General features: G+C 33.9%; 2 protein-coding genes across 2 annotated transcripts in view; one reads left to right on the plus strand and one right to left on the minus strand.

The window, feature by feature from the left end:
• The first annotated feature begins 1,903 nt into the window (after window positions 1-1,903).
• LOC128557436 (uncharacterized) lies at window positions 1,904-3,319 on the plus strand. Its single transcript, XM_053544809.1, has 2 exons — window positions 1,904-2,089; window positions 2,452-3,319. Exons 1-2 carry the CDS (start codon window positions 1,909-1,911, stop codon window positions 3,144-3,146), a joined length of 876 nt encoding a protein of 291 aa, XP_053400784.1. The 5' UTR covers window positions 1,904-1,908; the 3' UTR covers window positions 3,147-3,319.
• A 3,222-nt stretch (window positions 3,320-6,541) lies between these two features.
• LOC128556840 (uncharacterized) overlaps window positions 6,542-14,886 on the minus strand; it is a 40,540-nt gene continuing 32,195 nt past the window's right edge. Inside the window, exons 12-13 of the mRNA XM_053542537.1 lie at window positions 14,283-14,412; window positions 6,542-10,756 (exon numbers count right to left, since the gene is read on the minus strand). Coding sequence (XP_053398512.1) covers window positions 9,928-10,756; window positions 14,283-14,412 — 959 coding nt within the window. The 3' untranslated portion in view covers window positions 6,542-9,927. The remainder of the gene's footprint in view (window positions 10,757-14,282; window positions 14,413-14,886) is intronic.

Consider the following 14,886-nt stretch of genomic DNA (forward strand, 5'->3'; position numbering starts at 1 on the left):
ATATTTTTATGCCCCCAAAGGTGGGAATATTAAAATCGCACTGTCCGTCCGTGCGTCCGTGCCTCCGTATAAATTCTTGTCCGGGCTGTAACTCTGTTATCCATAAAGGGATGTTGAAATTACACGGCACAAATGTTCACCATAATGAAACGACATGTCAGGTGCAAGACCCAGACCCCTAGCTCCAAGTTCGAGGTCACACTTAGAAGTCAAATGTTAAAACAGGGCCTGTTTCGTGTCTGATCCAGAACTCTGCCATCAATTAAGTGATTTTGAAATAACTTGGCATAAATGTTCGCCATAATGAGTCGACGTGTCATGCGCAGACCCTGACCCCTAGCTCTAAGGTCAAGGTCACACTTAGAAGTCAAATGTTAACAAGATCTGTTTCACGTCCGGTTCATAACTGCAATTCATCAAGGGATTTTGAAATTACTTGACATAAATTTTCACCATAATGAGACGACGTGTCGTGCGCAAGATCCATACCCTAGCTCTAAGTTCCTTAGGTCAAGGTGACACCTAGAGGTTAATGGTAAACATGGTCTGTTTCTTGTCTGGTCCATAACTCTGCCATCGATGAAGTGATTGTAAAATTACTTGGCATATATGCTAAGGGGGCATTTGTCACTAATAGTGACAGCTCTTGATTCTTTTTTTTTTTCCATTTCATGAATCGGTCTAATAAGTTAAAAATTGGCCCAGCCAGAACGGACAAACCGGAAAATTTCCGAAGTCTTGCCCGGCTTGCCTCAGACTGAACATTAAAATTCAAGTTTAAACAAAATGACAACAATTGATATGAGAAATTGAAAATAATAAACCAATATTGTTTCAGTAGATATTCTAATGTGTATTATATAAAACAGAGCTAAATTCCTTCTATTTTGCATCTAAGTTTAATAGTTTGACTAACTCTTTTGCGCGCTTTCCTGTGCATTGTATTGATTAAAATAGTAGATAAAGGTTCCTAAAATGCTTAAAATCACATCACATTTTCTTTTTATTCCAATAACGGACTAGTGAAAGCTTTCTCTAAATTTCGGAAAAATGATATAAACTGGCAGGTGTGCAGCTTTAAAGTTATAGCGACAACTCTCAAAACAGTTTTAAATGCAGGTGATCTGCTGCCCTTCTGCATCTTCTAATAATGAACGAAAGGTTCATGTGTTAATTTAATCTGAATACCGGAAATGGGCAATATTCTGCTAACAGAAATGATGTCTATGGATTGTCTTATGGATAGATATAGCTGACATGAAATTCTAGTAATTATGTGCATAGATAGTATTAGCCTTCAGTAAGAACTATATATCAAGAATAGCATATTATCAACGTAGCCCTATATTACTCCTACAACATTTTATTTTTCAATCTCCGTTTCAAAATGTTTACATCCTGAGGTTGATCTCGCGCCTTATCAAAGCAAACATCACATCGCTTATATGTGCATGTGTGTATGTTAAAACTAGTCCCTGAGTTGCATATCGTACAGACATATCTTATCAACTAGACGACATATATATTGTTCCCAATCTCGTACATCTAATATTTATCTCGCAAAGTTAAAGTTATATTGTAAAGAGGGTTAAGATACATTTAAAGGTAAATATTTTTTATATTTATATTAATAATCAAAAATTGTGTTTTATTACGTAAAGATTAACGAATGCGAAGGGCTTCTCAGTACGTTACAAATATAGGCTCAGTAAATTTACTAAGATTTTAGTATTATTTTCTGATGTTTATAGTAGTTTTTATATCGTCTCATTGTCAGTTATGTAAAAGGCACTAGAGATATATTTATACTACATATAAAAATGTGAAAATTTGAAAATTTTCAGTCAGTCTTTGAATGGGGTGAAAAAGTAACGTTAGACAAAATGTCTGTTTTTTTAGGTCATAATTATGTCAACGGTGACTACGAGCGAGGTAACTATCCGACAAAGTAAACCAGAAGATGTGAAGCTTTTGATGGAGTTTGCTGAAGATTTTGAGTGGGATCTATCTATGTATGACCATTTGTCATACATTAAAATTGACCCAAATTATCTGATTGTTGCTGCAGACAGAAATGACGAGCCAGTAGGTAAGTTCAATGATATCGATACTTGTATATGTATTGGGATACTTGCTGGGAGATAAAAATATGGAACGGATGTGTCCTGCTAGGAGAGGAAACTAGTTGTTTCACTTGGAAGCAACCTTATAAATTAGCCAAAAGAATTTCATTCTCCATACAGTATTAAATAACAGCGGTACCCGTACCGAGTTAAGCCTTCGGTGAAACAGTTTCGCATGTCACACAATGTTTCAAACAAACACTTTAAAAGTAAGTCTAAAATTCATTTACCAGTTAAAAGCAATTTTTAAACTGTATGACATTCTTTCAATATTTGTAATGACTGGTTTTTCACTCGATGTGGTCATACTTGTATGTCACTGTTCCAGGATTTTGTGGTGTAAGTCAGAATGCTCCGAATACTGTTTACTTTGGTAACTTCATTGTGCGGAAAGATCTCCGAAAAAGAGGCATTGGACGGTTGCTATGGAAGGCCATGTTAGAGAAGGCCGGCGATCAGAATATTGTTCTGGACGGGGGCCCAGACATGGCAGACTGGTACATAGCACACGGATTTCCCTTCCAGGCTTATAAAGTCCAATTTTGCGTGGTTAAAGTTACAAGCGACATGAAACAAGGTATTCAGACGTCATATGACACTGTGACACTTACTGAAAACATGTGGCCCGCTTTAATGGAATATGATAGGCAAGTGTATCCAACCTTTGACCGAACGAGGATTTTACGTGCCTGGTTTTCGGGAGAACTTGTTCGCGTTGCTGTTGCTATGAAAGCTGGGAAAATTGTAGGATATGGTAGCATTCATAGGAAACCGAATAATGAATATGGACTTCGAAATGTTTTTGGCGACAATGAAGATGTCATTGAAGCTCTTTTGCACAATATGCTTTCAGGATTACCAATAGGGACTGTTGTTCACTTCATGATATTAGAAGACAAGCCTTTACCGAAATACATTCAACATAGTGTAGCGGTTGAGGAAACTGCTATTCGAATGTTTAACAAGGTCAAAATTGAAGCCAACACTGATAAGATATGGCTTGCAACTGCACATATAGTTTAGTATAAGGTGTTTCGATTCTTTATTTTGATATATGTAGGATGTTTAAAATATGTAGACTGGTTCTACTATTTTGTCACGTGTAGTATAGTAAAACTGGTACTGTTATAAACAGTAACTCTTTGCATTGAGAACTTTTAATCATAATTAATTTGCTCTTTAGATATTTACAATAATAGAACATTTGCACAGCATAAAGAAAAAAAGAAAAAAGGGTTGAGTAATAAGTTCTTCCAACACCAATGAATGCCCTCCCCTAACGATTTACATATAAACGTTGATCGGCTGGCGAACTGTATGTATAAAATATCGGTCCATGTAGTATTTCAATTTCTTTAATGCAGTATCGCTAGATCTATTATCCTCAAAACCTGTTTTGGTGATAATAGGTCCATCCAAAGTAAAATTATCTGTTTAACGCCCCACAAAAGATACACCCGATTCTGAAAACTAGGCCTTTCTTTCGAGTTTAGGAGTAGAAAAGTTGATAGATATATTTCTGCTATACATATATCTTGGTTGCACAACCGATATAGACAAAGGGAGGTAATAATGGACTTTTTTTGCATTTAAAACGAATTTTGCGAAATATATACTTGTCAATAAAAAATCTTTGACAATTTTGATACAGTAGGCTTATATTCATATTATTCGTGAGGAAAAAATATGCTTATTTATTTTTATACTTACGCTAAAATAAAACTATCTTGGTTGGGCAACCAGGATAGGAAAATCAAATTTTAAAAATGCTTCCAGCGAAAATCTGACATATATAAAGAACTCCGTGAACATAATAAGCGTAAATGATCCAATGGTGAAATTTTGAGAAAAAACACATCCATTTCTTTATCAAAATTTGACTAACCACCTTTAAAAGTACATATTTGTTTGAAGATCAGGCAATATAGAAAACAAAGCCACGGAATATAATGCAGGCGCGTAGCTGCTTTTACGCAGATACGCAGCTGCGTAGTGAAAATCTGGCAAGCATGCACAATTAAACTGGTTAATTTATTTGGTTGCAACAAGAAGTCTATATCATGCAACGGAGATTGCTTCATACGCAATCATTGCTTACTTCATATTTTGTTTAAAGTACAGTAAACTGAAGTAATAGCAAACTGGTTTATATAATCGGTTGATTTAAAGTGCATTGAAATCCAACAATAATTGTCTTTGTAGTTTTATAACAATTTAGGTACAGTCATTATCCTACTGTTTGATTGCTTATTTTGTAATAATCCTGATCATGTGAAATATAACATTCATACGCCGTCTACAAGTCAAATAAAAATATGTCTATAAAATATAATACAATGTCAAAAATTAATAATTGTTGGTTGAGAAATCGGCAAAGAGACATTTTCAAGGCTAAAAGCTTTTGAATAGAACAATTTTTATATCACTGCAGACTTATTATGTCACGCATAATAATTGTAACGTTATTTTCAGATATCATAGATATAAAATTGTACTTAAATGTATGAAATTATCATTTATTCCATGGTCCCAATGTTGTAGAAAATAAAATATTAAAGAAATCAAATAATTACACCTAGTTAAATCCTACGTGTATTGCCAAGGTTTAACACTGGTACAAGTCATACGATATTACAGTATCTGATGAACAATTAACAGTGAGATAAATATGTTCTTCTTTATAATTGGTGATTACAGTTTTTTCCAATGGCCTTATAGGTAACTAAATTATATGTTTTATATTTTAGAAGACCTTAAACAACATTCTAAAAAATTGTTCAATCAAGATTTTTATGTAATACTTGGTTTTAGATGTCATTGAGATATATCAACAATCATGCTATGTTTTTAAAAAAAATTATGATTCAATATTGTAGGTAAAGTGTCTACCCAATGTCAATGTTAAAACCTGAAATTTTCGTTCTTTCGCACTTCGCCATTGTGACCTCGCGCTTCTCCATCATGATCAGGCGATACGCGAAGCGCGGAATCATGATGGCAAAGCACGAAATCATGATGGCAAAACGCGAGATCACAATGACGAAGCGTGAAATCGAGAATTTTCACATGCGCGAAATCACGATGGCAAAGTACGAAATTGCTGAAGTTTCGCGATCTTGCCATTCGCCATCGTTATCTAGCGCTTTGCATATCGTTAGAGAAAGCGATGAATGAAGCGCGAGATCGTGATGGCGAAACCGTGAAATTATTTAAAAGGTGTAAGAAACATTCTGCAGAATACTGTTTTTAATTAGTTAAAAAGTTAAAGGAAATACCTATAACGAAGTTGACGAAATGAAGACGCCGCTATACCGGGATGGTTTCCCTATGCAAGGTATCAGTTTCAGATTTGGTACATTTGTCTTTGTTGTCTAGCCTAGTATTAAGTTTGGAGTTATGGCAAATCCCTTGTAACAACTATCGTATATATACTTACAGACATATCTCTTGAACGATATACCCAGTCATAAAGATATTTTCAAAGTGTGTCACCACTAACTACTAGTATTTGTTTTCAATTAATATTTGCACATATAAAACATTGATCACTAAACCACAGCTTGTACGTGCAATATTACGTACATACCTAGTGAAATAAAACATTTTATATAAACAATTAACAAAGAATAAGGTTTTAGTGCAATGTTTCTGCTTAAAAAAAAACACGCTAAAATGCACCATTTGCCGTTCTAATATTGATAAATAATCAAGAGGAGGATACACCGACCCCCCCCCCCCCCCCCCCCACACACACACACACAAATCCATTACGTCTGCGTACTATGAAAAACGCCCATGCTACGCGCCTGTGATGGGACATCGCGAGAGTTTATATTAGGTTAGAAGTAAACAATATATACAGTCAAACCTGTGTTAAGACCACCTCTGAACAGAGACCAGCTGGCTCTAAAGACCACATGTTTTGTTTCCCATTTTAACATTTACAGTGTATTCTAACCTGTGAATAAAGACCACCTTCCAATAAAGACCACATTTTGGCTCTTCCAAGGGTGTTATTTATATACGGGTTTGAGTGTATTTTCATCATTAACAATTCATTCCTACAATCAGAATAAAAGTCATTAAGTTAAGAGCATACAGATACATCGTATGAACAAGAAATATCTTTAAAAATGATGGTCGGCGAATTGTAATAAGGAAAGAAGTTTATGAATTTTTCATCTAACATTCATCTTTCATCTAGCATTTTTCAAATTGCAAAACTAAACACCGCACTTTAACAATTTAAATGGTTCTCTTTTAATTTTTCGCAAAGGTTTTGTAGGGTTGCAATTTTGTTTCGTTTATCCTTAGACGAATAATTACAGCAGTAGTTTGATGAAGATTCATGAAGCGTTTCATGAGAAGAGGTCATTAAACGTGTTTATATTTTTAGCTAAATTGGTCCCTATCCCCTTTGTAACAAAATAGCAGGAGACCTTACGATATTGTTACACATCGAGTTTGATAAAAATCCATTACATTTTAGTGGTTAATGCGAAGAAAGGCATATCTACTTTTAGCTATGGTGGTCCCTAATAGGGCCCAAGTTCCTATATAAATACATTTGGAAGAGGACCTTATAATGATGCTCCAGACCAAGTATGACAAAGATCCACCAAGCTGTTCATGAGACGCTGTATAAAGGCATTTCTAGTTTTAGCTCTAGCAGCCCCTAAAAGGGGTTAAATGTCCCAGCTGAACAAAGTTGGCTGCGGGCCTAATAAAGATGCTACAAATCAAGTTTGATTAGAATACATGAGAAAAAATCAATTAAAGGATTTTTTTATTTATTATTTTTATTTATTTCTAAAATAGGGCAACTGATCCCGCTTTAACAAATGCATATTCGCTATTCATAAATCTTTGGACAATGACGTCACACCTATAAAAAAGTGAAGGTCAAGCAAAACATACCGTTGTAATTATTTCAATATTTCTGTTTCATAAGCAAAGTTTGACCGTAGTCATATCACATAGATAAACTGTATGCTGCGTACCTTCATTTCAGAGTAATGAGATTCAGTCATTATATAGCATATATATAATAAAACAGATTTCAACTGAGTTCAATATTTGCATACCATACTACAGAAAAATATTCATATATAATAAATCAGTTAAATAATTTATAACAAATATATCAAAGCAAACAAGTACTCATTTTAATATGCAATCTGAATAAGTCACAAAAGCAAGAAACCTTTTCGTATACAGACGACAATTGTAAAAAGGAAAATCGTTTAAAAAGCACTTCTCTACTACATAAAAGACTCTAATCACACCCTTATTCATGTGATACACAGACCGTAATCAGCTCTTTCTTTAATTTGATATATGTTGGTATTTGAACAGGTTTTTATCATATTTATTAAACTTACTTATCATTTTGAGATATATCAATATTCTTGCTAAATATACTGAGCCAAAGTTAGCTTTAAAACTGTGAACAGCGTCGTTTAGGATAAACGCTTTGTCTACATTTCACTCAGCGTAGCACAATCAACAGAGTGAAAGAAATTGACACTTTCGTCCAATCAGGCAGAGTGTTGCATAAATCTTCCATTTTGATAAATTATCTATAATGCGTTATCAAGAATTTAGACGGCGTCGCCGAAAAAAAGATTAACAATGTAAACCATTTTTCCTTTGACCGTTATGCGATTTACATAATAATTTTGCTTTCAGCAATGTGCGTCACATATCTGCGTATACTTTTAAACCGAGACCCTTTAAAATCTGATTATGAATTATTCTTACTTTTTATGACTGACTTCATCCATACTTATTAAATGTATACTCATAGATAGAATTTTTACAGGAATAAAGATTTAGAGCAAATTGCAAATTAAGTTCCATTTTTGTTAATTTTTAACATGTACTTACTTGAAACATTTAAACAACAACGTAATATTAAGAAGCGTGACACGCCATTTGTTTGAAGAACTTTCTCATAAACTTGTAACACATTTAAGACGACAAGTTTATCAAACTATAGACGGAATAAAATAAACTCTGCCCGAAATCATCGTTCTTCAATGATGAACGAAAAACAACGAAAAAGTCAATCGAAGAAACTTTGAGTAACATTCTTTTCCTATATTAAGTAGATAGATAAAATCAAAATGTTTACACTCCACCATATTGAATATATACATGTCAACAATCTTGTCTATAAACAGTTTTATATCAAAGAAGTTCTGACGACAGATTATAAGGATCTTACATGCCTGCCTGTATAACAGAGGTGTTTCCCTAGTCGGTATTAAGACCCTTTGTTTTGTTCACAAGAGATAAATACGGAGACTATTCAAATTTTGTATAATTAAGTAGGCAGTGTAACTAAAAATATAAACTTCAAATAGGAACTATCTATTTTAGATATATGTGTAGTTAACTGCATCAAAGTTCAAGAACTGAAAAAATATTAAAATATCATTTTCTGAAAAAGGGTTATTTAAGCTGAAAAAAAATGATCCCGGGTAAAATATCTGGAAAAAATGGAGAAAACTCCGCTAAGACTTAGGTAGGCTTACGTTGGTATTGACATAGAACCTCATGCAAACTATCTACTTTTTACCTCTAAGCATGGAAAAAGCATGCTTAATTGCCACATGGATTAGCAATCTGAATAGAAAACTATGTAAAGATCAAATAAATCAATGCCCTGGGGAGAGTGGCACAATTTTCTGTGGTGAAATTTGTCAACAAACAGACGATTATTTTTAAAAAGTCAAAACCCACAGAATTTTACAAGGTGAAATATGCTGAAAAGGCTACTGCTGGAAAGAGAACAATCTCAACTACCCATATATATGCGTCAAAATATGGGGAAAATATCTAGAAATATGAGAAAATCGAAGAATTCAATTTCAGGACTTTTGGATGCATGACTGTGTTATCATGCATAGCATTTAACATAGATAGGTTACTTTTCCTTTGCACTGATATAAAATGGACATGATTAGGGTTAACAAACGGTGTCCACTCAACAATATCACTATATAAACAGATTGTTTCCCTTGTGTAAAGAAGGTTTAGGGTAAGTCTCTAAATTATGCTCTTTTTCTTCTCCTGTATTAGTGACAAAACTGGTTTCTGCATTTCCTGAATCCTGGAGGCCGACCTTTCCTGTTTTCAAGCTAAAGTGGTAATTACGGTATATTTATTTGTAAGTCTAGGCAAGAACAATATAATTATATAAAGCATGACATTCAAACTAACAGAAAAAATCCTGTGATCTAGACCTTTAAGTTAGTTACTCAAGTTTAACATACACAAATGTACATTCTACTGTTCTACTGTTATTTAATCAGTCTTGCCCCGTATGACTTTTGTCGGAAATTTTAAAAGGATACAAATGTAAATTCGGGGTTGGCTTTTGGTTGTAGATAACAAATAACTTTTAATATATTAATCAGGTGAAAAACAGCAATTTCATCTAATCAAAGATCATTACAATGGTGTTATTGGAGTGGTCTTTTCAAGTAATAAACTTGTCTGTAATATAGTTGTCCTATACATCTGTTTACGTTTTTAACAAATCTAAAGGTATCAAGAAATAAGGTCCCTATTAAATTTGGTAATTTTTTCAAATTCAAACGGTATATAACTCTGATGATGCCCATTGTAAAATGTATCTCAAATCATCATTCTGTGTCCATTATAAAAAGTACCTCAAATGGTCATTCCGTTCAAGAAATGCATAGGATAAGGCAAATTGTTCCCATTTTAAATGGAAGTATAGTCAAATTATTTATTTTGGCATGGTATCTATCTTGATATTGAAACGTATAGATATACGTCATTTCATTTCCATAACTGATACTGTGTCTTTTTGATAATGTCCAATTATGAGACTGGACCTTTTGCCGTCATAAGAAAGACACATTGGTTTGGACATAAAGTCGTTTTGTGTGACGACTGGGTCCATACTAGTTTTGTCACCTTCATAGTCGATACAATATATACAGCAAGTATCGGCGTCTGTAACAAGCAGTCTATCTGTACTGTCTAAACAAATACCCCAAGTATTTTGCAACTCATCAGGCTTTAAAGTACATATATGTTTGCCATCAGTACCAATAATTTGCACACCTCCATACCTATCAGATATGTAGATGAGATCCCTTCTTTGGCTTATAACAATGTGATTAAACCAAACTTTACCGGCTTCACAGCTATACAATACTGTTTTATTCTGGAAGTCTGAAGTGTAACTATATACATTCCAGTCGTCGACAACAAAAAACTGTTTGCCGTTGTAAGCAATGCCATTACTGTCATGGTCAAACTTAACGAAACGGGTTCGCTTAAGTTTTCCCTCATAATTTATAAGTTGGACACAGTCATAGAGAGCAACAGCTGCTTCGTTGTTTTCGACATTGCATACATCCCATGGTTTGTCAGACATTGAAATATGACTGACAACCTGAAAGTTTTGATTCAGCTTTTTCAACCTTTTATTACTGTTATCCACAATCAGTATATCCCCATTTGGCAGCACACAACATCCGTAGATATCACACGTACTTTTATCCTTCTTCACCTTTATTCTGTGTTCTACTATCTCTTTTTTGCCATCTATTTCATCTTCTGAAATACGCGTTATCTGACGCAATCCAGGACACGATCTGTATGTTGTAAAAGAACAAATCAATTAATACCAATTCAAAATCTACAATATACGCAACTGATTGATGGATTCAAAAGTATTCAAAAACATCTGACAGAAGCATAATGAATTTTGCTATACTTGTGCTTGGTTCACATTGAACTAAATGTCGGGAAGCGTAAGAGTATTCAAGTTGTATACTGAATCATTTTTATGAGAAGGTATTTTTTCACAATCAGAATTAGTATGAGAACACCTGTATTAGTGTCAAAATATCAAAATTGAGATAACAAAATGTTCACGAAGAACAATCTTTTGCCTTTCAAATATGAAAATTTGAAGTAATTATCTTCGCTATTTCAAGAGTTACAATGGTTGTAAGTAAGTCACCGAAGACATTTTGAGATGTGATTATTATTTAAGTCATTAATGCAACAAACTGTGCGAATCACGTACTAAACATTATACGTTTGAATATTTAGGAACAGTTTAAAATGGTTTTACTGAAAAATAACTTATCCGTATATTTTTGGTTTTATCATGGGTCTTTTATCTACACACCTTCTTTTTTCATGATGCGTAGGTGCTTTGGAATTTCTGTTGCCATGACAACACAAATAGCATTTATTTGTAAAATATGGCAGAATTTGATTTCCCTTAGATAACTTAATTACAATATACTTGTTTCTAGTTTCTGCAGGAAGGTAAGAAAAACGGTGATTTTCTATTATTTTAAACTACTAATTATGCAAAAATTATATCATGCCACTAATTAATACAGGTTTTCTCATGGAACGGCCCGTATATATATTTATCGTTCTGCAACTTCCGCTTCACCTTTTCAATGCCTATGAACATTTTTCGTAAAAGTAGAATATCAAGATCTTTGAGAATAAGACCTAATTAAGTAGCTATTTTGATGCTAACACCTGTTTAGAAATTAACAAATTTTACATAAAATGTTTTTATCATAACCCCACAAAAATTATACTCATTAATCTCAGTAACTTATTTCTTGAACAAAAGAATAGAGAAAATAGTTTCCATAAACAAAAGTATACACACACCTGTGATAGTTAAATCAACAAGTGAATAAATTACAGGATACGTTGTATGTGTTCAATTATTTAAGAGTTTTAAAACTATTTATACACGATGGGCGGTTACACGTCGAACGTAATAATTTCACCGAATTATTTCTTAGGACTTATGACCGCCGAAGTGTATAAATAGTGATAAACACGGTTTGCAATATGCACAGCGTGTGTGTTTGTGTGTGTGAATAAATCAAAACATTGGTGCTAATTATGATATTTCGTTTTAAACCATTGTTTAAGTTATATATTTTATCAAATCTGAGATGCGTACATGGCGCTAAATATCACGTCGACGTGACGTCAACATAGTATCACTGTGAATTTTTAAGCTTACCTGGTCATATTAGAGTTCTAAATAATGTATTTATCTATAGTATATATGTAAATTTTATTTAATGACACTTAATTATCGACCATTTTAGCCAACATACATGTTATCAGGACATTCATTTTAACATGATTTTCTTTTATTACATTTGTTTTCAAATATAAAACTTTCACAGCATAGAACTTTTGGCAGGCTTTCAACAGGATATTTACTTTTGAAGGTCAGTACGTAGATATCTTATTTCTATGTACTTTATTTCTCTTTCGTGCGAATTGTGTTTCTTAAACACGCTTGACAGCTTCGGAATAACAAGTGAAGTCTAGTAGTTCTTGCCTACCTAACGGGGAAAGTATACATTTATCCGAGCACGCGCCGGGGATAGATATTCCTGTCTTTCCCTAGGGAAAAACCTTGTCTAAAATAGCGTGCACTAAGCTGACGTCACATAGTACTGGTACCATTGTGACGTCATAAACTTTATAAATAATGTCAGGAAAATTTGTCTCCACGATCTATTTTGAACATGATAGGCAAGAAAAATGATCTAACATGTCTGCCTGTGTAAGACAGCTGTTTTCCCTACCCTCGGGACAGCATGGATAAAAAACCTCGCTAACGCTCGGTTTTCCATTCCACACTGTCCCTCGGGTAGGGAAAACCCCGTCTTACACAGGCAGGCATGTAAGATCCTTATATTCATTTTATATACTAATTCATTAAAAATCACTCTTTTATTGAATTTTCGGCCACCTGGCCTTTATCAAAACATGAAAAGTCATTGATACAGCTATGTAACATCCATATTATAAACCTTGTTTTGTCTCAATGACGTGACGTCATTTCCTGTAAACACGACGTATAAGTATAGGTATAAGAATTAAAAGAATTTCTGAAAAAGAACCTGACTATATCAAACACAGAGGAGAACTGAAACAACAGCTAAGAAAAAGAGGATATAGTGGTAGAGAACTTGAACAACAGTTGCAACGGGTCGATAAATTAGACAGGCAGGAATTATTAAAAACAAAAAAGAAGACTGAACCAGAAGAAAAGAGGCTCCCATTAGTGCTGACCTATTCCAAAATGTTACCAGATATACGAAACATCCTGCGAAAACATCAAAAAAGTACTCTATAATTCAGAACGTATGAGAACTGTCTTCCAGGAACCACCATTGTTAGCCTTCAGAATAGATAAAAACATTCGTGATGTATTGGTACATGGCAAAACTAATAGAGCTTTTAGATCTTCTCCTGATATATGTTCCTGCCACATTTGCCTACTGATATTTAAAGGGGAGGTAGCTGACACCACAAAGAGACACACATACCAGACAGTTACACATACCAGTTGTAGTGATACCAATTTAGTGTATGGATTACTATGCAAACCATGCAATAAAACAATATATGTTGGGGAAACTGAGAGGAGTCTGAAAGAAAGAATAAGTGAACAGTTGCGTGATATCAGACAGCAGGTTGAAAAGCCTATTAATCGTCATTTTATAGGTCATACTGAAAGGGACTTGCAAGTGGTAGTACTGCAAAAGTTATACCATGAAGGCCGCCTTTACAGACAGATAATAGAGGAGAAATGGATGAAGAAGCTTGCAACGAAATTTCCACATGGTTGCAATGTTAAATATAACTCATAAATTGAGTGACAGACACATGTGAAATAATACGGGAAGTGACGTTACGTCGTTTGACGTCGTGTTTACAGGAAATGACGTCACGTCATTGAGACAAAACAAGTATTATAATATGGATGTTACATAGCTGTATCAATGACTTTTCATGTTTTGATGAAGGCCAGGGGGCCGAAAATTCAATAAAAGAGTGATTTTTAATGAATTATTATATCTACTTCCCTATGGAAGATCTTTGAATGAATACATTTTATATACGTTATGTAGGTTATGAAAAAAGTAAAATCGATACTTTACAAAACGATATTGTGCTCGTCTATGAGCTAAGATGGTGCTCCAGTATAATATTTCTGTAATATGCCTAGAATATTGCATCTATGAAAATTCTGAATTACTTTTCTTACATCTCTTCTGTAATGTGTGAAATGATTAAATAATTGTATTATCACTTTAACATAAATAAGAAAGTTACCCATGCTTTTCAGGCGCACACTGTTGACAGCAGAATAAGAAATGGTCTGAGCAGTACAACTTCACTGATTCTTCAGGATGTATGCTGCATGTCATTTCGTCATACTGGTCGATTTCTATCCCAGATCCTTCTGTAATTTATCAATAATCCAAGTTCTATCTCAGTGTAAAACTAGATATCAAAACTGGTAAAACTGTATATTCTGATTTTATCTTTTAACTAGAAAACGACCAACAGGTACATATTCGGTAGCTATGTTATTAATTTGATATTTTTCAACAAAATTATACGACTTTTTTCCCCAAATATCCTGAGATTTATACCTAAATAGCTGAACGGGAAGCAAATAAACGTGTCCGATACCTATAGATTTTCATATGCATCTGAAATGCATCTTAAAATAGATTTACTTTCTGAAGTACTAACAGTTTTTTTTAAAGGAGCCGCCAACATAGGTTTCTGGTGGCAGCTAAAGTAGGCAACAAACGCACGGACGAAGGGACGCCAGACAACAGACAATATATGTGATCAAAACGTTTCACAGTGGGCTCACTCTATTCAAACAAATAGATATCATATCAGATGCATATGGAAATCTATATAG

This window comes from Mercenaria mercenaria, chromosome 5 (genome assembly GCF_021730395.1).
Source record: "Mercenaria mercenaria strain notata chromosome 5, MADL_Memer_1, whole genome shotgun sequence".
NCBI lineage: Eukaryota > Metazoa > Mollusca > Bivalvia > Venerida > Veneridae > Mercenaria > Mercenaria mercenaria.